Genomic DNA, 23,705 nt, shown 5'->3' with positions numbered 1-23,705 from the left:
TGGCGTTCAGTAACTTGCCCACCAACACTTCAACATTCACACAGGCAGACAGAGCTGATCTGCATCTGTCTGGCTTCACCGCTGCTACTTTGAGTCATTAAACTGGGCCTTCCTACTGTATTTATGTATTGTGTTACGGCCCAACCAGTTTTACTATAGTTTTAGAGAGTGAAATTCTACTGTTTTATTAGTCTGTAATTTAGCACTAGTTAGCCAATAGCACTCATACCATTTACAGTATGTATGAAGCTTGTATTGTTTGTATCATTTGTTTATAACACTACATCTGACCACTACATCCTCTCAACAAAACATAGTAACTTTTAGCAACAATCAAACAAAGGAAAAACAAAGAAATATGGCAGCAACCAAATCAGGTGTTATGCTTTAAAGTCCAAAATGACTGGATTATTGATGTCATGATGGCTATATCTTTCTTTTACACCATCTATGCTCAGGAAACTGGTCTCGTATGTCACATGATTTCTTGCTAAGTCTGTGCTTATTTAATATTGCTTACCTGTGCGCTCCAGGAGGGCGGGTTCATGACAAACCAAGCTCCTCCTCAGCCATTCAAAAAGAAGAGCTACACAGTGGGGCAGACTTACTGCACAGTCTCTGGCAGGGTTTTTACCATGACGATCATGGATGACAGCTCTGATGCTACCATAACAACAGCAAGTGTCAAACCCTGCCAACAAGTTCAACACATTTCACAGCTCACTGCTGACAATGACATCACAGAGGGACCACTGATTGCCATCCCTGAGGTAAAGACTCCGACTTCACCTTCGGACCTGCCACCTGTTGACAACAGACAAATGATTAGTGTGGCTGAAGGTCTCGACTTCTGTGGGGCCAGAGTCTCTGTGAAGTCTTTCCCTGCCACCCCTACATCCTCACTGGACAAGCTAAGCCCCATCTCTGGCAGGAAATCACCTTTCATGGCAGCAGTGGTATGCTGATTGGTTGGTTGGTGGTCAGCATGAAAACAAGCATGAAAACAACAACCTGGCAGCAAAATATTAACCTCTGCAGCACTGACACAGGAAGCGTGGCTTAACACTGGCTCGTCTGAGCTAGTTCAAACTGAATGTCTTGAGCTCCAAAAGACTGTAGATATCTGAGGGACCAGAGTATCAGGAGACCAGGATCTCCACCTGGTGAACTAGGTCTCCTGGTGGTCTGAAAAGGAGATGCTGCAGAAAAGTTGATTTTCCATCAGAAAAAATTGATTACAGGATTTTAATCACAATTGATGCTGGATTAGATAATAATGGATGTTCTGCTCTGTTGTGATTGGTTGTTTTGCATCTTTTGTGGCATTAGCTTATTTCCACGTAATGTGTGTCTTAGACTGTCTTGCTGCTGACAGGTAGTTTTAAAAAACCAAAACATTTTTCTTATTTAAAGATTACATGATTCCAGCAGGTTCCTCTACCCATCTAAAAGAAATGTGCGACGGTGTCCTGATGTTGACAAATCTTCTAAATTATAAAACTTAAATGGAAAAGTGTGACATGTTGACATTAATGTTTTTATAGTACTTTCATCCTATTTCATTGTATGCCATAGATGGTCAGTGAGTATGTAGCAATCAGTCACAACAGAGCTTATCCAATCTAGTGGTGCTGGTCCTTCTAGCTCTCCGTTTTTGATTGGGTTTCCTTCTTCTCCAGTAAGCGGCACCTGTGAGCTGCAGTGTTCAGTTTAAACTCTGCCCAGCTTCTTGCTTCACCTCCTCCCGGAAACCATTTTGTGTCTTCTCCTTTGATCAAAATGGAACACAGGAAGCTGATCTTTCTAGTTGTTTTCTTCTGTTTGTTGTTGTTTATTTATGCTTAGTGAGCTTGGGGGTGTGGCTTAACTCCATTTTACTGCTATTTTTCACTTCTGTTTTGGTTGGTTACTTTGACTTTGTAATGCTTTTTTACTTTGTTGGAAGCTGCTGCCTTTTTATTAACATTCCTGTCCATGCGAGGTGTAAGCAAAGAGACAACAGGTCACAAATCCACCACAATGAGAGATTTCATAATAAGTTGTCTCAGTACTTCATGAGGTCTGCACCACAAAGCAGGATTAGACGTTTAGCAAGGTAAATTCAAGTTTAACCTTGTCACCAAAGTGGTTCAGTTCCACTGATGTTACCATGGCACACTTTAGATAAGAGAACCACTACTGATCAATTAATTCTGTTGGAACAAAAACAGTGTCCAACTCTGAGCCAAAGACACTTTTCTCTTAGAGCAAATTGGATTTATTCTTAAAGCAAACTTAGGGATTCTGAAGTTACCCGTAATCCTTTATTTAAAAGTCCAAACTAATTGTTAATCCTGTAACTTTTAACTCAGATGTTGTTGTTTAAGAAGCCTCATGAGGAGTGCTTAAAACTGAGGGGAGATTATGAAGACTGGAAGAGAAAGAACTAGTTAGGTGGGGATTGTCTTGTTTTTGTTTCATTGTAAATAAGGATTGGACTGGTTGTTATGCAGCTCTTTTCTACTCTATCTGAGCACTCAAAGCACTTTGTACAACATCCATCATTCACCCATTCACAACAGCATTTGTTTTTTATGTATAAGTTCTAACATTTACATTTACATTTACAAATTCACACTTTAATGGATGAATAAGAGCAACTTGGTGTTATTAACTTACCCAAGGATGTTTCCCACCAGCCTTTCAATTAATAGATGGCTTGCTCTACATCTGAGCTACACCACCCCAGTGTCCAGTTGACATTACAGTTTACTATATTGTGAACTGAAAGACAGTCCACTTCATGGATATTGTTGTCAACCTCGATTTTCAAGAGGATGTAAAGTTTTAGTCTTTCCCAAATTAGCATCATTAAGAAATATAGATCCTCAGGACAAACTCTGTTTCATGTTCTTTTAAAGGTAGTTTAATATTTTCTATAAGCCTTAATATAGCAACCACAAGTAAGCCAGTCTGTTTTCTAGTCCCTGTCAGTTTTCTTGCTGAAGTTTTTTGGATCAACTGAAGACTTTTTAAGGATGTTTTAAGAAATCCTGTTAATAATCAATTACAGCAGTCTAGCCAAAAAGACTGCCTAACATCACTCTGACACAGGATGTTTCTAATTTCAGAGATATTCGCTAAATGGAAAAAAGCAGTCCTATACAGTTGTTTAATGTTTACACTGAAAGACATATCATAGTCAAAACAACACCAAGGTTCCTCACAGTGTTACTGGAGGCCAAGGTAATGCTATCCAGAATCAGTATCTGGTTAGATGCCATTTTTATAAGATTTTTAGGGCTGAGTACAATATCCCCAGTCTGAATTTAAAAGCTGAAAATTTAAGGCCATCCGGGTCTTTATGTCTTTAAGACATAAAGAGTTATGCAGTTTAACTAATTGGTGTGTGTTATCCGGCATCATGGATAGATAAAGTTGGCATAGCAGTGAAAATGTATGCTATGCCTTCTGATGATACTGCCTAAGGGAAGCATGTATAATCTAAACAATTGGTCCTAGCACTGAATCCTGCGGAACTCCATAATTAACCTTAGTGTCTGAGGAGGACTCCATTTACATGAACAAATTGGAGTCTTTTCGATAGATATGATACAAACCACCTTTAATACCTATAGTATGCTCTAATCGCTGTAATAATATTCTGTGCTGTGATGAGCTCTGAAACTTAACTGGAATTCTTCAAATAAGCGATTCCTCTGCAGATGATCAGTTAGCTGTTTTACATGAATTAAGGCTAAAGGAATGCTTGGCTCAGCAGAGTTCTGACATTGTGTCAGCCTGGCTTCTAAAAGGGATTTCCACAAGATTTAGGAATGTGTTTATGGGAATTTCTCACCATTATTCCAAAAGTGCATTTGTGAGGTCAGACATTGATGCTGGATGAGAAAGACTGTCTTGTAGTCTCCATTCTAATTCATGTTGTTCTATCGTGTTGAGGTCAGGACTTTGTGCAGGCCATTCAAGTCCCTCCACACCAAAATCACTCATCCATGTCTCTGTGAGCCTTGCATTGTTTACTGGTACACAATCATGTTGGAACAAGCCATCCAAAAACTGTTCCCACAAAAGTGGGAACATGAAATTGTCCAAAATGTCTGAAGAGTTACTTAAGAAGAGGGGTCGAGCCCAACACCTGAAAAACAACCCCACACCATACCCGCATTCTTCTGGCAAACGCCAAACTCAGACTCATCAGTTGGAATTGTCAGATGGAGAAGTGTTCTTGAGCTAATCTGAAGGCCACATAAAGTTTGGAAGTCTGTACTAGTTGTCTCTGCAGAAAGTTGGCGACCTCTGTGCACTATGAGAATCTCTGATTTTGCTTTAAAACAGAGTTGCTGTCATTGCCAGTTGCTTCCACTTTGTTATAATACCACTAACAGTGGTATTATAACTAACAAAGACATACTTGTACATTCTTATCCATAGCTCCTCCATCAAGGTCCTCTCCTCCGGATGCATTTTGGAAACTGAGGCAGGTTGAGACACAGGCAGGAAGACAAGGACGCTTTAGATAGGAAAATATCAACATAATTCAAGGCTATTTTAAATAAGCCCACCATGGCTCCACAGTGTCCCCTGCATGGCTGGAGTTTCAAGTGACCTTTTATTTTGAGACTTTTGATTACATGTTTCTTCTTTGTTTGCCTATTTTCACTGTAACTGTTGTATTTTGTGTGTTTGATATGTGCAGCCTAAACCTACATTTGATGATATGTCTCCTGAGCTGACGGCTCTGCTGAAATCAGCCAGAGAGCAACAAACCTTCAGAGAACACGACCTGCTGAAGGTGCCTTTTTCATTAGCTGTCTTCCTTATTGTCCAGTTGTATTTTTGTCTGTCTCTCTTTAACTCCTCTTTCAGGTATTTTCTTGCCTGCCTTCTGTGAGTTAATAAGTCTCTTTTCTCTGTGGTTTTAATCTCAATGTTCTTATGTATGAGAACCAGCACCGCATCTTGTCAAACCTACAATCAGTTCTCCTCACTGCAGCTTCTCTCAGCCAGTAAAAGAAATCCAGCATCCCATCTCAATGCTTTACAATTTCAAAAGCTAGTCTCAGTCTCCAGGTTTGTGTATTCTGAGCAACAAATCATCTCAGCTTCTCAAGAACCCTCCATTGCTGCAATTGGTCCGAGTTCTAACACTAAGGACATAAGCAGAGCATGGGTTCTCCTTGCCCCTTCACCAACAATACTGATCTGATTCATGTCCTCCAGGCTGTTATGACATCCCTGCAAGACATCCACACTCCCCTGCATCCTCTAGCAAGATCATAAAGAACAACCCTGATACTGATCTGCTCCATGACCCTGTAGCAGCTGCTTCACCCTCTTCATACTCACCTCAGTGGTTTCTGGTTATTCTAAGCTGTCCTTTCATTTTCAAGGCTACATATTCACAAAAATATTACAAGTAAAATAAATTAATTTAAAATCCTCAGATCCTGAAGTGCACAGTTTAACTAGTTCGAGCTTAACACATAACTAGCACTGATTAAGAGTCTAATTATAAAGAATTCAAGAATACATTTTTCATCTCAGTGTTCACGTTCCAGCAAATGAATTAAAAGATCACCTCTGTAGTTCTTTTGATATGTGGACTATGACAAAGGTTTGTTGTTATTAGACCATGCATGACTTATTTTTATGTAAGAATTTTAATTGTGCTGTTAAAGAGCATAAATTGGTCTCACAGCTCTGGGAAAGAAATACGTAAATTGAGGTGACCATTTTTGTGATTTGGGGCTATGTAAATAAAACTGAATTTAATTTCATTTTAAAAAATAACGGTGACTGCCAGTGTTACCCCTCAGCCTCCTCCGTTATTCCAGTCACAAGATTTTCAGAAAACTTGACCCCTGAATTTTAACAAGTTCACCAGGATTTGAACTGGTCTAAGATTTCTAGTGCATGTACCTGAATGAATGTGACCTTCACCATGAGGTCGAGGTCACTAAAATTCGAATTCATCTGAGATTTTTAGAAGATGGACCTATGTTGTAAATTTCAAAATCCTACATCGCCTCATTCTCTGACCTCACTTTCACAAACTTGTGTTTCCACACTGCAAACAACAACCCTGTTTAACAGGTCATCTTTTCCAGCTTGCCCATATTCAGATTTTTACTGCATCACACTTTAGTGTACAGTCCATGTCGCTGATAAAAATTAGCTGGCAGTGGCGCGTGGTTGTTCAAAACTAATATCAGAGGCACATAATTTAAATGTAAGCAAGTAAAGTCATGTGTGTCACTTACTCAGTTGAGGCTCCTCACTACCCAATCTGCTGGTCACAGTTTCATTTGAAAAAGGTTTATGCACAGATTTAAAGTTCTGGTCCTTGCTGTTCTATAACTGGTGAATTTCTACACACATATAGTGCTATGGACAAGTTTTGAGGGGTACTGGAGTAACTGGCAGGCAGTTGGTTACCAAACCTTCATCGTAGGCTTTCTGTTCTATTTCCTGGCCTTCAACAGCTTTCCGCCCTTTTCACACCATACTCCTTTCAGTTAGTTATGTCAATACTCTTTTTGTATATTATGCCATAGCTAACCTGTTATGTCCATGTCATGCCACCTCCAGCACCACCAGCATTTGGACTCTGGTGGGGGCATTTCCATTTCCTACTCTATGAATAATCACCAAATATTGCTTAACCTCTGTATTTTGAGAAGTTCAGTTCAATTCACAAAGAACTGCCATTTACATCAGTCCTTCAAATTGGTTTGCAGCAGAATGACACACATGTGCAGCACTATCATCAAGGAAACATCACTTGTTAAAATAATCACCTAATGTTCTGTGATTTCACTTCGTTTTTCAGACTTCAGAGAAGGTGGAGACAATAATGCTGGTGACAGAGCCACATGACCAGGATGAGGCAATGGTGGACCAGCAAAAGGTAGCAAAAGAAAGTCATGTGGGCATGCCCTTTAGTAATCTACCAGCCAATCCAGCAGGTGTTGGTGTAACAAGTGTTGATGATAGCACACAGCAATGGGCCTGTGACAGTTTTAATGATGGTCGGGCTAATAGTCCAACAAGTAAACATAATGTAGGTGATGATGATGATGATGATGATATTAGCTACGAGCCTAGCAGCCAGGCTAGCGATGACAATGCTAGTGAGATTAGTGAGGATGCCGTCAGTGTGCTGGTACAGGCAGCAGTGGAGGAGGCCATCGAAGCTGCAGTCAGAGAGACTCAGACCCCCAACGCTAATGACACTAATCAGGATAACATTAACAACAAGATAGCAGTTAGCTTTTGTGAACAGGAGCAAGCTAGCTCTGTCCTGGACTCTCAAACACCTGGGACTCTGCATTACACTGACAACGAAGACTCAGACGACTCACAGGAAGATGAAGGAGGGTGGCAATTTGAAGAAAACTCCCCTCCGCCCTCTTTACTCCATCCCACATCCAGGCACTTGGCCCATCAGAAGCAACCATCTGCCCACAGGGATGACGATGAGTTCAAACCACTACAGGAGGTAACACCTGAGACACTTGCCTAAATGGCATCTGCGACTCCTATACTAGTTACCCTTGCCCCATTTCACCACCCAGAAACTGCACCTACCCCACCTGATCCAGTGACCTTTGGCCCATTTCTTCCTTAAAATCTAATCTACCCTCTGTTCACATGAATACATCGAAATATTATGTCAGTCAGACGAGAGTTTGATATATTTTCATATAGTCCGACTTTCCTGTTTTTCCTAATTTTGCTTGTTTAAAACATAGATTGTATATGGGCATAGCTACTGAGTCTTGAAAGGGAAGTCAATTTGGAGAACAAGCAACATCTCATTCGGCTGCAAAAAGGTTTACGAGTGGTTTTAAAGAGGTTTGTGGGAAAACCTCCCTTGGCTCTCTTGCTTCCTAATGTTAGTAATTTTATTTATTCCTGGTGACTTTATGGGCTCAGTGGCTAGTTTGTGAAGAGAAAATTGATTCATTTGTAAACTAGAGCATGACCATTGGCTAAGAACTAGACCCCCTTTTAGCTCAGCATTTCCTGTTTCAGAATATTAAAATGATAAAGGCAAGAACACTCAGTTTGAGACCTCAGAATGTCTTCATTAACCAGTGCTGGTGCTGGCTGTAAAGGGTTCAATTTTGCCTCTTTTAAGAGGTAACATTGATGAGGAAGATATAACACACTGGGAATGAGGAAGACGAAGTGTTTAGTTTAAGAGGGCAGTTTGTACTATTTAATTAGGTGAAAAGAATTCAGAGAATTACTTTGAAGTGATGTAAAAGTTTACTGCGTAGTTTAATCAATCAAAAGATGTGTAGTTAATATGAGTAGTACCAAAAATAGATGAATGCATAAATATTTTTCCCCTGACTGACATCTTGTGTTTTATCCTCAACATCTTTTGTTTCATCAGTACAAAAATGTGCTGGTATTTGGTTATTACTCTTCCTCATGGACTGATGTTCATACTTGTTTCAGAGCCAAGTAGAATCTGATACTCCTGCTGGTCTGCTGCTCAGCTCACAGACCTACACTACCGAGACCTCCAACACCACTACCACCACTCACATCACCAAGGTAACACAGGACCAAGGTACCACCATAATACGCAAGATTTACATTACTGCCATGGCAATACCACCACACACCCATCAACAAAATGACATGATAACTATGGGAGCACTACTGCTACTACATGAGCCCCACACGTGTCACCAAGGTAAAACCATAACCTAAGAAATACCACTGCAGACCATGGTAATATTGTCATTGCTGAAAAGGTTTGTTAAAACTACCGACAATTAAGGGTTTACAAACAGCATTAAAAACCCGAGAAAAGGTAGGACATAGAAGACATATATGAAAGATAAAGACGCTTGGCTGAATTCGGATGTTTCTCTCTGTTTCTTCTTCAGATGGCAAAAGGGGGGATTTCTGAAACCAGAATAGAGAAGAGGATTGTGATTTCTGGAGATACAGAAGTTGATCACAACCAGGTAACTTGAATGTTGTTGTTTCTGTAATGGTGTGTTCAAGGGATAAGGACAGAAGGGTTGTTAAAAAGTGACGGATAACTCCTGGGCAGATCTGTGGATATAGCCAGACCTTATTCTAGAACTGGTTTTTAGAGGCATCCCAGGCTCTGACACTTGTGTATCTCTTGAAGGCCTTTGAGGTTGCGCTCATTGAGATGTGGTGGCAGCATCCTGAGCCTTTCATCACGTGGTTTGTTGTCCATAAAGAGACCAAGGTCTCCTGATGATGAAAACCTTGATGAACTTACTGTACTGAAAGGCGAGAAAACATAGAAATGAATAAACTCAGCTAATCACTCAGGTGATCGTGTTGTTGTCAGGACACACCATCCTCTAAAATGAAATAATTGACCATCAGTACTAATGTGAATACCAATGTTCCCTCTAATTTTTCATGTGTCTGAGCGAACACACAAACTCCCTGAGCGATCCCTTGGACCACTGTGAGCGACATTAGATGTGTGCACTGTGGTCACGCCAGCGTCGAATCCATCCAAGTTACATGTTTATTAAAATAATCAAATTACAGCATTTACATTTATGTTAGACTACTTTTAATTAACTGCTTTAGCCCACTTACAATGAAAATTTAAAAAATCTAGTCATTGTCCTGTGTAGTACGTTAACGCTATTGGAAGTAAAAATAACTTGAACTCCAATTTTGAAAACACAACTTTCTTTTTTTTAAATTTTTTTTTATAAAGCTCTGACTTGTATTATGAGTCTGTGGTCTGGGAGAGAGTCCTGTTACTCTCTGTCTGCAAAATACAGTATATAATGACCAATGCTGGGCAATTAATTATATAGTTACTCCTCAAAAAAGTAACTCAGTTTGGCAAACAACAAAGTTTTTTGCAGCTATTTTTTTAAATGCAGTCAATGCATTTTTAAATAAACATTTCAAACTATTTACAGAACAATCAGCTGTTCTGCATCAAATCTGATGCCACACAAATTATTTGTGCCACTCCAAAAAATAATTTCTGTCCACTATGAGATAAAGGAGAACAACAGCCTGATACCTGCAGGCCTGACAACAGGAGATGTATCACTGCTGTAACACCTGTAACATTCAGCAGTCGCCTCATTGTTCTGACACACACAACAAAACTATTGACTACACTACACACTAACTACACAAGATTTGCGCTAAACGTCTCAAATCTCTCACATCTCAAAACACCGCCGTCACTCCTAAAACTTCCCCCCGTTTCTTAACAACTAGATGCCACGTTGCCATATCATTTTTTTGATTGGTCGACATGGTACTTTTTTGGACGAACAGGAAAGGGAGAGGGGGTGGGGTTTGTTTTTGCTCACAGGCTTTCGAGCCTTTTTTCTTATAAAACGCCGTTTTTACCGTTTCTTCCCGCAGTAAATACAAACAACGACAGTATTCAGGAAGAAAACCAAACATTGCATATATTTTTTATCATAACTCTGGTTTTACGTGGCCTATCAACACAATTTAAAAACTGGTATAAAGTCCACACTTTTTCCATCAATTGTTCCATCTGTCCTGCTCACATCTCCACATTGTCATTAACGTGGCTTCACTCCACATCAGCGACGCCGCTTTGCTAGCTCAAACACCGGTGTCGGCACATAAGGACGCTGTCATAGCCTGTCAACGACGTTGATTGGCTGCGCATATACGAATGTGAATCGCATCATTGGCTGGACTATGGGATAAGGTGGCATCGTTCTAATCCCATATGGGAGCAGCCAGTCACTTACTGACTAACACTGCAAAACAGAATTGTTAAAGTATTAATTTTAATTTCAATTCAGGTTAGATTTTTTTTGTGCGCAACGCAGATTTTCTGTGCGCAGAGACCGTGCCAGCAGTGCGCAATTGCGCACGTGCGCAGCTTAGAGGGAACATTGGTGAATACTAATGTTATTTATTGTTCTTTTCTCTGTGATATAATTATAATGTATGAAATGTACATTCATTTGACAGTTTTCTACTCCTGTTGCCCAATCAAAGCACCTTAAACTACAAGCTTCATTCACTCATACACAGAGCATTTTATTCTATGCACTTTAAGCAATTAACCGCAACATTTGCAACCAATTTGGAATCACCTAACATGCATGTCTTACATTGAAAAAAATATAAACGCAACACTTTTGTTTTTGCTGCCATTTTTCATGAGCTTAACTTAAAGATCTGAAACATTTTCTACATACACAAAAGGACCCATTACTATCAAATATGTCTAAATCTGTGTTGGTGAGAACTTCTCGTTTGCCGAGATAATCCATCCCACCTCACAGGTGTGGCATGTCAAGGTGCTGATTAGACAGCATGAATATTGTGTGCCTTAGACTGCCCACAATAAAAGGCCACTCTGAAATATGCAGTTTGATCACACAGCACAATGCTACAGATGTCGCAAAACCAGTCAGTATCTGGTGTGGCCACCATTTGCCTCACACAGTGCAACACATCTAATGGAGATGTGTTGCATTGTGTGAGGCAAATGGTGTGCAATGGGCATAGAGTTGATCAGGTTGTTGTTTGTGGGCTGTGGAATGTTGGTCCACTCCTCTTCAATACTTGTGCAAAGTTGTTGAATATTGGCCGAGCCGAGCATCCCAAACATACTCAATGTCCGGTGAGTATGCTGGCCATGCAAGAACTGGGATGTTTTCAGCTTCCAGGTGTACAGATCCTTGCAATATGGGGCCATGCATTATCATGCTGTAACATGAGGTTATGGTCATGGATAAATGGCACAACAATGGTCCTCAGGATCTCAACACGGTATCTCTGTGCATTCAAAATGCCAACAATAAAATGCACTCGTATCCATAAACCCACCGCCACCATGGACCACTCAATCCACAACGTTGACGTCAGCAAACTGCTCATCCACACGATGCAACACAAGCTGTCTACCATCTGCCCTGAACAGTAAAAACATCTGTCAACAGAACACCTCTCCAACATGGCAGACGCCATCGAATGTGAGCATTTGACCTCTCAAGTTGGTTAAAGTGACGAACTGCAGTCAGGTCCAGACCTGGATGAGGACCACGAGCATGCAGATAAGCTTCCCTGAGACGGTTTCTGACAGTTTTTGCAGAAATTCTTTGGTTTTGCAAACCGATTGTTGCTGCAGCTGTCCGGGTGGCTGGTCTCCACCTGGTCGACCATCCTGGAGGTGAACATGCTGGATGTGGAGGTCCTGGGCTGGTGTGGTTACATGTGGTCTGCAATTGTGAGGCCGGTTGGATGTACAGCCAAATTCTCTGAAATGCCTTTGAAGATGGTTTATGGCGGAGAAATGAACATTCATTTCACAGGCAACAGTTCTGGTAGACATTCCTGGAGTCAGCATGCCAATTGCACGCTCCCTCAAAAGCTGTGACATCTGTAGCATTGTGCTGTGTGATCAAACTGCATATTTCAGAGTGGCCTTTTATTGTGGGCAGTCTAAGGCACACCTGTGCAATAATCATGCTGTCTAATCAGCACCTTGACATGCCACACTTGTGAGGTGGGATGGATTATCTCGTCAAACGAGAAGTTTTCACTAACACAGATTTAGACAGATTTGTGAACAATATTTGATAGTAATGGGTCCTTTGTGTATGTAGAAAATGTTTCAGATCTTTAAGTTAAGCTCATGAAAAATGGGAGAAAAAACAAAAGTGTTGCGTTTATATTTTTGTTCAGTGTATATATAAATGGCTCCTGTTAACCTGGCTCTATGTGTCTGTGAAGGTTCTCAGTCATCCAGGTCATCGTAGTCAAAGTAGCTTGGAAAGAAAAGTGTCTGGACTCCTAAACACAAACTTAACAATGTAGTACATGCTGTAAAGTGTAGCGAGGAATGCTCAGACCTCTACATTGGAGAGACCAAACAGCCACTTCATAAGCGCATGGCACAACATAGAAGAGCCACCTCCATGGGACAAGACTCGGCTGTACATGTGCATCTAAAGGTCAAAGGTCACTCTTTCGAGGATGCAAATGTTCACATTTTGGACAGAGAAGACAGATGGATTGAAAGAGGCTTGAAAGAAGCCATCTATGTCCACTGTGAACGACCATCTTTGAACAGAGGCGGTGGTTTACGACACCAACTGTCTGCCATCTATAAGCCAGTTTTGAGATCCTTCCTAGACGCCTTAATGCCCACTCACATCCTGGGCCATTTGACCTCAGTAAATCACATGATAGGGTGATAGGCTAGGATTCACAATGGGTTCACCCGAAACCTTGGCTGGTTGTGACCACACTGTTTTCACACCTTGGCTCATGTGATTAGGTAGAGGGGTCCATGATCCTCTTGGTGGGACTCTCCACCAATTGCTCTTAGAACTGAAGAAGCTTCTTGGATGAAGCGTTTTCAAGGAAACTTGAAGAAGTCCAGACGCTTTTCTTTCCAAGCTCCTTAGACTGGCTCTAGGTGGTCTTCACCTTTATGACCACTCCACTGTTGACAGTGCAGTGATCACATTAGCAAGCTACACTTTTCTAACATACTAAGCTATGCTAGCATGCACTTAACATCAGTCTGCTCTTTTCTTAACTAGCTTAACATAGACATTATCAGACTGATAAGCTAAGAATAAAAATGTCTCCACACTGTAAATATCAGTCTCAGGGTCTGTTCTGAGAATAATGCCATGGAATCTTTGAACTACAGTGTGTCTCACTGCTCCTTCTGTCTCATTTTCAGGACTGAATCTGGACGCCCAAGGGGTTTTTAGTGTAGAGTGCATTGCCAGAAACAAAACTGTTCGCTGCAGCATCCACCGAGCATGGATGAACTGAGGATTTGGACACACATTCATGCATGGACACTCACACGCATATATACAGCATCGCCTGCCTATCTCACAGGGGGTGGGACCAATGGCTGAGTTAGCATTAGTTCGATAGTGTGACTAGATGAGTAGATTTAACTGAAAGTTCCACATGGAACGCAGAGATGGGAGAGAAAGACGTGTTTCCATAGCAACAGACAACCTTCACTGGACCTTCACTATGAATCAGCCTTCTGATGCATTTACTTATATAAGCCTTCCCCCACACCTCATTCCCCAACACTCTAAGGTGGGCATCTGATTGGCTAGCTGACTCAGGTGTGCTTGCTCCTCCATTGTTGGGAGACAGCAGCTTTTCAAAACATTTAGCCTCACATCTGAAAGATAGTGCTTCGAGCTTTACCTGGTGAGAAACTTGATGTGTACTATCACCAGCTGATCAAAACAGTTTCCTGTCTAACAAGAAAAAACAGCTAAAACTCTGCTTTGAATTTACCCATAATGCAATAGTAATGTGCCATTCGCTAAACCTTCCACGAAAATGATGATGAATGATTCATCTGTGTGTGTTTTTGATTTCTGTATCCATTTATTTATTAAATTACAAACTGATCACAGCCCCTGATTACCGACTACTTTCTCTGTTATATTAGAGACTTCTGCTTCCCTGGTATCACACTGACCATCACCTCTTTGTGAAAGTTTACCAATGTATAAGAGACAGACGTGTCCCAATTCAGCGGCTAAATCCTTCAAATGATACTGTATACAAAGGATGCAGTCGTCATAGATCAGAAATGGTGAACCAAAGAAAGGTTTTCTATTGCATCGTTTAAAAGTTGTGAAAGCTAAGGTCGGACAATGGCACTGCTCATGCTGTGAAACTTGTTATAGCTTGTTATAGCTTATACTGTAAAACGTTGAAAATGAGCTCAATATTAAATATTGTAATACAGTCAAATGCCAAAGACGTACATAATGTGAATCTACAAACATCAGGTATAACAGCAAAACCATAACATGGCTCCGTGTAGTCATTTTCTTCAAACCAGACAACACTATTGCAAAGCAGGGAAATTTCACCGATTTTCAGCTGCGTATTGAGGTCTGGCGTCTGTACCTTGTCAACCAGAAATAAAGACGCAAATGAGGGACCACAATGGAGACACAAGTGTCTCTTTTATGACATACACTATGTTGCCAAAACAAGCCATTCACTTTTTTTCCTTTTTTTATATAGCACTAAATCAGTTGCCTCAATGACCTTGTCTTCCACAGGTAGGTAAAGACCCTACAATAATAGAAAACAGAGAAAATCCTAACAACCAGCTGACCCCCTATGAGCAATTGCATTGGCAACAGTGGGAAGGAAAAAACCCCATTTAACAACATGAAACATCTGGCAGAACCAGGGTCAACAGTAGCGGTTTTTGATACGGGCGACACGGGCGGTTACCCGGGGCGGCATCGTGGTGGGGGGCGGCATCACGGGCATCGGCAAAAAAATAAATAAATTTGCTCGTACTCATGCTGCCCGACATCATGCCAGCGCATATTGTTAGTGGCATAGGTACCGATCGGTTTTCTATCGCCCATTTGCTGGGAGTAAGGGCGCCCTCCGTTTGCGAGATGCGCCTGCTGCTTGCGGCACAGGGAGGAGAGGGCGGGGCGGCGGGGGATTCTCTGGCTGGCTGGAGCAGCATCTAATAACCAACTCGCAAAATAAAACAAAATAAAAACAAACCAACAAACACGAAAACACCAGACATCATGATACAGACTTATAATTTGCACCGATGTTTTTTTTCGAAATTCTATACGCGAAAAGTGAGCGCGAGAGCCCTCGGTGCGCCTGCTCGCTGCTGAAGTCAAAGTAAACTTTATTGTCATCTCCGCTACATACAGTCCAGTATATAGAGAGACCAGACGACGAGGCTCCAGTTACAGCAGTGCAAGTAAACAAACAATAAACATAAGAAGAGTAAGAAAATAAATATACACTTTAGGACTAGGGGTAAAGGGATCAATAACAATTTAAAATTTATAATTTACAGTTTGATGATTTAAAGTCTCACACACAACCTGTCGAAAGGGGAGGGGGGCCGGCTGCTTCCAAATAGAGCACATTTCATTCATAATGTTGTAAATCCAAGTCCATTATGTATTCATGATTTGAATCCTGGGTTGTGTGAAATCTCAGAAATACACCTTAGACAAAGTGAATCTGTGAACTAAGGTGTAGGTCTATTAGGTTATGTTGTGGTGATCCTCGAGTTGGGGGATGGGTGTTCATACTGGAGTGCAAAATTAAAACCAATGGAAGATGGACAAGAAAAGTTCAAAGCCATCAGGTGCTCAGTTTAGAAAAAACAGAAAAGAAGAGGAGGAGAAACGAGCAAAGGATACAGGTAAGCAGATGTGTCATTGGATAATGGCAGGTCATCCTGAAACAATCAGAATCAGATTACTTTATTAATCCCTAAGGAAATAATGTGGGTTACAGTTGCTCCAAGAAGAAATGGTAAAAATAGTAACAGTAAGAGACTAAACTCCAAACAATACATTATGTTACAGATTTTAATATTAATTAGTCATTGTCAATTGTTGATTTGTCCTGTTCTAATTGTATGATGAATTATGATGACTGTTTGGTAGCCGTTTGCATACAATGCATACTCTCTCTCTTTTCATATGTGTGTGTGTGTGTGTGTTTCTCTGGTGAAATTCACTACGGTTCCTACAACAGTTTTATGTTAATGTACAATCCTTAATATGTTTTATGTGTGTGGGTGGGTGGGGGGCACCAGAGGGAGTGTTCGCCCAGGGCGCCAAACAGGCTAGGACCGCCACTGAGGGTCAAGGAGGGGTGGCAATCTGCTGCAACTGGGTGGGGATGAGGGGAGGAACACAGGCCAAAGACACACTGTGGAAGAGAGCCAAAGATTACAAATAACTAATGATTAAATGCAGAGAGGTGTATAAGGATGACATAGTGAGTGAGAAAGGTAAAGAAGTGAAGAAGAAACAGAGGCTAACAGAGTATCTTTTGTAACCTTCACAAGTGCTGTTTTTGTACTGTGATGAATTTGGAATTCAGATTGAAACTCGTCAAAAAAAACTTTCCTTTCCAGGTGATCAGTGTTTTTCGACTACTCTGTCAAGAATGTCTGAGATAAAAGAAAGGTTGGAGATTGGCCTAAGACAGCTGATGGCTTTTTCAGGAATGTTTTCAACTAAAGCCACCCTAAAGGCCTGGGATACATAGGTTTTTGATCATATTTAATATTAAAGCATTAATTGATTGTCGGACGTTTTGGTCTAATAGAACTTGAACAGCTTGAATGGCTTGAATGAAGCAGTAACTGAAATTACTCAGAAAGATCAACTGTAGAGAACAGTTTAAATAAATATCAATAGGATTTAAAGTAGCTGTACATAATGACATGTCTTTGGGATGTTATACAGTTTTCTGTAATGGGTAAACTTTTATTTATGAAGAAATTCATGATTATTAATGTTAAAGGAATGCTTGGCTCAACAGAGTTCTAACTTTGTCTGCCTGGCTGCAGTGATTAAAAAAACCTGCAGTATTTTTCATTTTCTTAGTCAGATTTTCCAACTGGAATCTTGCTTCAGGATGGTAGCAGTGCACATAAACAGGAGTAAAACTGTAAAACTTTTACTCTGTACTACCACTGTTGTCTTGCACAGAGAGCTGACTCTACAAATAAAAATAAACCAACAACAGGTGTTATGCAAGATTGCTTACCAAGAGCAAAACAAATTCTATCTTTCCTCACTTTTCCAATTTTACTACTGGAGCAGCTTCCAAGCCCTGTCGACTCAGGAGTGGTGTCACTCTTGGCTCCGACATCCCTGACCTGTTGTGGGTACATTGAAGTACCCACAACAGGTCAGGGATGAGTTGTTGCCCCAAGTGGAGGAATTAAAGTATCTTTGGGTCCCGTTCATGAGTAAGGAGCGAATGGAGGAAGACTGATAGACTGATTGGTGCAGCAATGGAGAAGTTTGACAAATTCATTGCTAACCGGGTCAGGGCAGAACCAGGACATGTGAGATTCACCCATGTGAATCTGGCATTACAGAAATACCATACTGAGAGATCCCCACTGATCATTCCTTCTGGGTCATTATTCTCTTTGTTTCGTGTTATATACAGATCACTCCCCCTGATATGCAGTCTTGCATTAGTCCTGTGCAGAGCCTACATTTTGCAGAATATTGTTTACATGTTGTAGCTGTTTGCTGTCAGCAGTGTTGCCAACTCCTCAGTAAGAAAAATTCCTATTGGCTGTCCTAAAAGTTGCTAGAAATCGCTAAATGACGTCATCCCCAAGTTGCCTAATTGGTCATGCTTATGTAATTGTAACCTACTGTTGGATACAGAAATAACATCGTGAAAGAGACATGAAGTGAGTTAAAAAAAAAAAAAACACTCTAAATGCATTTAGAATATATTTAGAACTACAAATTAAATTTATTTTAGCAATTATTGTTTTTTTTAATGTCACAATTCCAACCGTCTTCCTTTGTCCGGGCTTGGGACCGGCAAAAGTGACCCGAAATAGTTACTTTTGTGTGTGTGTGTGTATTTTAAGTAGTTTTAAAGTATGTGAGCCACAAAAAGTAACAGTAAAAGAAGAACTAACTGCGTTACAGTCAGGGCGGGAGCAGCGGCTTCGCTCATGCGCGATTCATTTGCCAGTTTGGACGCGTAGGTGTGAACATCTCCTCCTGCTCTGACAGCACCTGTGGGGGGACTATCTGCCGCCTGTGAGCGCTTTGGCGAGGTGCCCACGGCAGCACCCGCTGCTTGTTGAGAGTAAGAGCGATACGTGGTTTCACGTCAAAAAGTCGTCATAAGTCTTGGAACGTGTTGTCCTCCACATTGGATAATGGCTGAAAATAAAAACAGGTATCACTTTAGCCTGCTCCTAGTTTTATCAATTCTGCACTCCGCTTTGCAGTCTCCGATATCACTGAAATGAGGCAGATGCTGCTAATTTTACGTTTTTGTTCGCTTCTTCACTTTTTCCCGACAGGCTCCCCCGTCTCTCTGTGTACCTGGTCTGTACCACTACACTTGCTATTTTAAAACATCTGCCGCCCTTTCTTCTTTCACATAATGGTACGATCGCAGTCTGTCTTTGCATGCGATTGACCGCATGGTTGTGCCCATCAAAGTAAAGTGCCGTCAACTGGATTCTCAGCAGGGCTGAAGAATCAGCTCCAACATACCGATGGGACATTAATAGCTGAGATATGAAATTTGTTTGACACCCCTTTAATAGAATAAACTAGAATTACTCTCAAATTACTCTCCCATCAACCTTCCCCGAGTCGTACCCCCACCGATCACTTTGTTATCTCTGGGATAGATTGGACCCTCCACCTAAGTGAATTAGATAAGTATTTACAAAAATGGGTAGATGGAAAAGGATGGCCTCAGCAGATGTCTAAACATAAAATGCTACTTAGGTTACAGACAGATGACTCATCCTTTTTAATGATGAGCTTAAATATAAAATGTGCACTTACTCAAAAACTCAAACTGATCGGTCCTCTCTGTAATATTCTAAAATTTATTATAACTGTAACAATCTGTCAGTGTGTGCAATAAAGAGCCTGGAAGTCATTTCTGCTGTGAGTCCTCTCTTTATACAATAGAACTGTTGAAAGATGGCGAGGCAGCAGAGGGAGAAAGTGCCTCTACGCTCAGATATTGACTGATGTTCTCTGCAGTGTTAGACATAATAATCTGCTGCCGTGTTTTTCCTAATACAGCATGTATTAAAAGTCAGAAATAGCTCATGGAACAGAATATTTACTCGATCTACTGCACTCTGACAAAACTACTGAAAAGCCTTGCTGCAGAGGAGCTAAGAGAGCTCACAGCATCTGCTATTTGTGTGTGTTCTTTTGCGTTTATGTGTGTGTGTGTGTGTGTGTTTGTATAGTAGGGACTAAGTTAAATGATAAATGTGTCTTATTTCCTCACTCCACTCCGCTCTACGTCTGCTGAGTCAATAAACCAAATGACTGCAAACTGCCAGAAGAGCCAGACTTAACACACTCAGCTCTTTATTAGAGCTAGATCTCTCTGCAGGAGTCCAAGTCAGACCCTCACAGAGAGCCTGGAACCCTCGAACCCCATCAAAAAATTTTGAGACACCCCAGAGGCCTGCTGCTGATCATTCGGAATAATCATCGCTAAAGTGAAGATACCACCGGTACTGCTGTCCAAAGTAAAGATGAAACACTAGTGCACTGATACCTGACATTTTTTTCCAAGTTAAACTAAGTATCAGAAATCTAAAGCTGTTAATGTGTTTGGAATTAGAAGGAACATTTAACACTCAAGGACTGCAAATTGTTCAAGGTTTTCGTTGGTTGAATTGATAGCAATTTGAACAAACCTGACAAAACATGCAAAAAAAACAAACAAAAATGCAGCACAAAGATGGAATTTAGTGTTCTGATTGAACACACTTCAGGTAGGTTAAAGACTGAACTGAGGGTTCACAACCTTGTTTTTAAAAGCTTTTAGCTAAACTGCATTGATAAGAGATTTATGAAGTTCAAAGTACGGCTCCAAAACAACATATTAAATCTGCTTAACGTCGTTATTTTGCTTTTCCTCCCTGGGGAAGTGTAATTTATTGCCCAAATGCAGATGTTTTCCCACTGAGAAGCAAACTGAGAAGCAAACTGATTGATCTGATAGCATCTGCCAGTTTCCAGTGAAGGCCTATGTTTAAATGAGAGCTGCTCATTGCTGAAATGATCACCCGGGCTACACCGAGCATCAGATGTGGCGACAATGCCTGTTGTCATGCTGTGCTCTGTTTTTGTACATTAAAAAAAAGCAAAAGGGAGACATGCTGGTGACACAAGAGGATCAGGCAAATACAAAGCTGCAGCTGTCCACGTGAAGATCAAATGTCCATGTGAGAGAGGAAGAAACCTTTCACTGAGCAAGTGGCTTTGTCACCAGAAGCAGGAGCATCAATTTCCTTGTTCTCAAGTTTGTTACATTTTTCTGTTCTTCTACACTTTAGACAACAACTTAGGAGACAAGCACTCCACCGAAAACAGAAAAAAAAAGAAAAAAAAAGAAAAAAAAACTCAAACTGATCACCAGGAATGTGTTTCTTCTGTGGTTTAATTACTGTTCATGTTTACAGACAGAAGTTACTGAAGTTTCTCTGCTTAGAAAATAAAAAGTATGAATATGTTAGTTTTAAGATGAACTTTAATCATTCAAGTTTGGACTACAGAGACTCAAAATCCACAGGAATAATCAGCAGAGACATTCACACTACACAGCCCATCAATCAATGATATTGTTCTGTGACATAATCCAGCATGTTTTCTGGCCACTGTTAGGAAGCGGGGCATGAGTTAGGGGTTACTCCCAACAGGAAGTGAGCAGAACTGAGATCAAGGGTCTTGGTCAGGTGAGACTTCAAGAGCTGCAGGTTCCTTAGACAACCTCTGAAGCTGGAGCTCATTGACAGGCAGTTCTGCTTGACACCAGCTGCAGCAGAGAGATGGACAGGTTAGAATTATTATTAGGTGTGTTCATCTTTTTTTAAAATTCTGTTTATGTTCAAAGGGTCTTACCTGGATATCCTCCCAGGAAGACAGGGTTATTAGTTTCAGCAGAGGTGGATTGTGGGTAAGGGTTTGCAGTGGTGTAAGTTCGCTCATCTACAGTTAGGCTGAGGGCATGTTTGGTTTTTTGGGCCAGCAGGCGGTGCCACTGTCCATCACATAGCATCTGGCCAACAGAACGCACTGACACTCGACCTGCCCCATTATTCACGTTGAAAACCACCTGAGGAGAAAAACAGATACACCTTTATTTACACAAATAAAACTTCATTTGCATATTTAAAACTTAGTTTGCACAATCCTTTTCTATACATCTATTACTTTAGTCAAAAACCAAGAATAACAGAAGCTCTGATGTTACTGCAGCTATTAGAAAGATACCGTGAAAACGTGGCAACTCGCTCAGTTAGATCATTAAATCCCTGGGGTGTAGGCCTATTACTGTTTACATAATGCATAGAATGGAATGTCTCTGCTCACCTGTCCATTGATTATCTCCAGTCCCACAGCATCGACTTTTGGACTGCTGATTCCCAGAAGCACTCCTTCTGGTTGACTTGTTTGAAACTCCAGAGAGACTGTCATGTCAGAGCCAACCTTATAGCCATCATGCACTGCAGATGGAAACAGCATGTAATCAGATCATAGCTTAATCACGGTTAGAGACAGCTACCCAACACCTGTCTAGTATGTGATGTGCAGCTAGCTCCACATGTTTTTGGACAATGCCACTTTTTTTCAGTTTTGCCTCTGTACACAAAAATAGTGGACTTTAAAGTAATCAAACAGGAAGTAACTAAAAGGCAGACTTTCAATTTAATGTTTTTGACAAAAGCATTGCACAAACTGTTAAGTAATTACAGCCACTTGCACTATAAACGGCTTATTTCAGTCCATTGCCGGAGGAGGAGAATAGTGTAGAGCATGATGTTAAAGTGCAAACTGCATTATGCTGCTAACACAACCTCAGTCCTAGCATGTCATCTGTGCAAAACCCACCCCAGCAGCCACACCATGAACTTCAACAGGTAACAAAACGCAGTGATGAGCAGTCAGGCGGCAGCCCGTTTCTACCTGTTCAGGTTTCTGAAGTAGAAACAATGTGGTGACTGCTTTAAAGTCTCTTTGTTCTGGTTTTTGTCTTTACTTTCTACTGTCAGCTTTGAGTTTATACCCCAAAAATAAGTCATGTGTGTCCTCATTAGAATAGGGATTTGTGTTGGCCTCAGGTTCATATTGGTTATTTACCAATATAAACAATGCGTTTCAGGTCGTTTTACGGAAAAACACAAAAGTAATGTAACCCGTAACAATGCTTTTGATATGCTTCTTAGCGATGATGAAGCTAATGAGAACCCAATTAAAACTGATAAGAAATTGAATCGATAAGTGATATTTACAGTGGAATCGGAATCACTAAATACTTATCAATTGCCATCCATAGACAGAAGTCAACAAAAATGAATGCTAGTTCTCAAGTGGACCTCTGTGTTTTTGCAGTTGGTGGATTGCTGTAACTTGACAACAATTAGCAACGGTCTGTGCACTCCACCTATACAGTTTATGAATGCAGTTTGTTAATGAAAATGTGCTTTCATTTGTTCATATCTCGGTACGCCCATCATCCAAACATTATAACTCTTGCTCCAACTACCTAAAAAACAGGCTTTCAAAATTGTGGCCCAATAAGGAAGCAGCCAAAAGTAACTTCTCATATGAACTATAGGCAAAAGCTGTACAGACTATAGGCTGTCAAAAGTCCTTCTATACTAATCAGACTGCATCTCATCTTCAGTGCAGATGATTTTGTCTACAAGTTTGACTTACTCATTTCAGCGTATCCGCTTCCATTAAAATAACTTCCTATCTGGTCTCTGGTGAAACAGGATGTGACACCATGTTGTGACGCCGGCTTAGACACATCCAACATGACACCATTCAGACTGATGGACCCAACACAGCCTGGAAAACTGCTGGTATGCTGAGAACCAAACAGGAAGAAAGACAGGGGGAGACACATGGGAGCAGAAAGGGGGAGAGATTTCCGATAGAGTCAGAATACCTGTGAGTTTCAAAAATGTGCGTAAAGAAAATCTGTCTACATATTAATTCTTAGCGCAAAAATTCTTCCTGTGAAATCAGGACACTCGTGCAAAAGATGTTCAATACCTCAAGAGCTTCTCTTCTAGGTACATAAAATGCTTTTTTAAAACATCAGATAAAATTATTTGATGTATTTGGGGTAATAATGTTTGTGTCTTTTGT

The 23,705-nt window shown here is 40.8% G+C and overlaps 2 protein-coding genes across 4 annotated transcripts in view; one reads left to right on the top strand and one right to left on the bottom strand.

Moving 5' to 3' along the window:
* epb41l3a (erythrocyte membrane protein band 4.1-like 3a) overlaps nt 1-14,423 on the top strand; it is a 32,558-nt gene extending 18,135 nt beyond the window's left edge. For 2 of the 3 annotated variants that reach the window (XM_063484274.1, XM_063484272.1), the window contains 5 exons: nt 4,697-4,792; nt 6,830-7,498; nt 8,467-8,565; nt 8,904-8,984; nt 13,718-14,423. In XM_063484274.1, coding sequence (XP_063340344.1) covers nt 4,697-4,792; nt 6,830-7,498; nt 8,467-8,565; nt 8,904-8,984; nt 13,718-13,723 — 951 coding nt within the window. In that variant the 3' untranslated portion in view covers nt 13,724-14,423. The remainder of the gene's footprint in view (nt 1-4,696; nt 4,793-6,829; nt 7,499-8,466; nt 8,566-8,903; nt 8,985-13,717) is intronic. The other variant, XM_063484275.1, reaches the window with a different exon arrangement.
* A 6,603-nt stretch (nt 14,424-21,026) lies between these two features.
* The window catches only part of lama1 (laminin, alpha 1), a 30,020-nt gene continuing 27,341 nt past the window's right edge, over nt 21,027-23,705 (bottom strand). Inside the window, exons 61-64 of the mRNA XM_063483289.1 lie at nt 23,268-23,421; nt 21,921-22,054; nt 21,450-21,663; nt 21,027-21,363 (exon numbers count right to left, since the gene is read on the bottom strand). Coding sequence (XP_063339359.1) covers nt 21,209-21,363; nt 21,450-21,663; nt 21,921-22,054; nt 23,268-23,421 — 657 coding nt within the window. The 3' untranslated portion in view covers nt 21,027-21,208. The remainder of the gene's footprint in view (nt 21,364-21,449; nt 21,664-21,920; nt 22,055-23,267; nt 23,422-23,705) is intronic.

This window comes from Pelmatolapia mariae, linkage group LG9 (assembly GCF_036321145.2).
Source record: "Pelmatolapia mariae isolate MD_Pm_ZW linkage group LG9, Pm_UMD_F_2, whole genome shotgun sequence".
In the NCBI taxonomy this organism is placed as follows: Eukaryota; Metazoa; Chordata; class Actinopteri; order Cichliformes; family Cichlidae; genus Pelmatolapia; species Pelmatolapia mariae.
The sequence above is the reverse complement of the archived record's forward strand: the minus strand, read 5'-3'. Positions and strand labels throughout refer to the sequence as shown.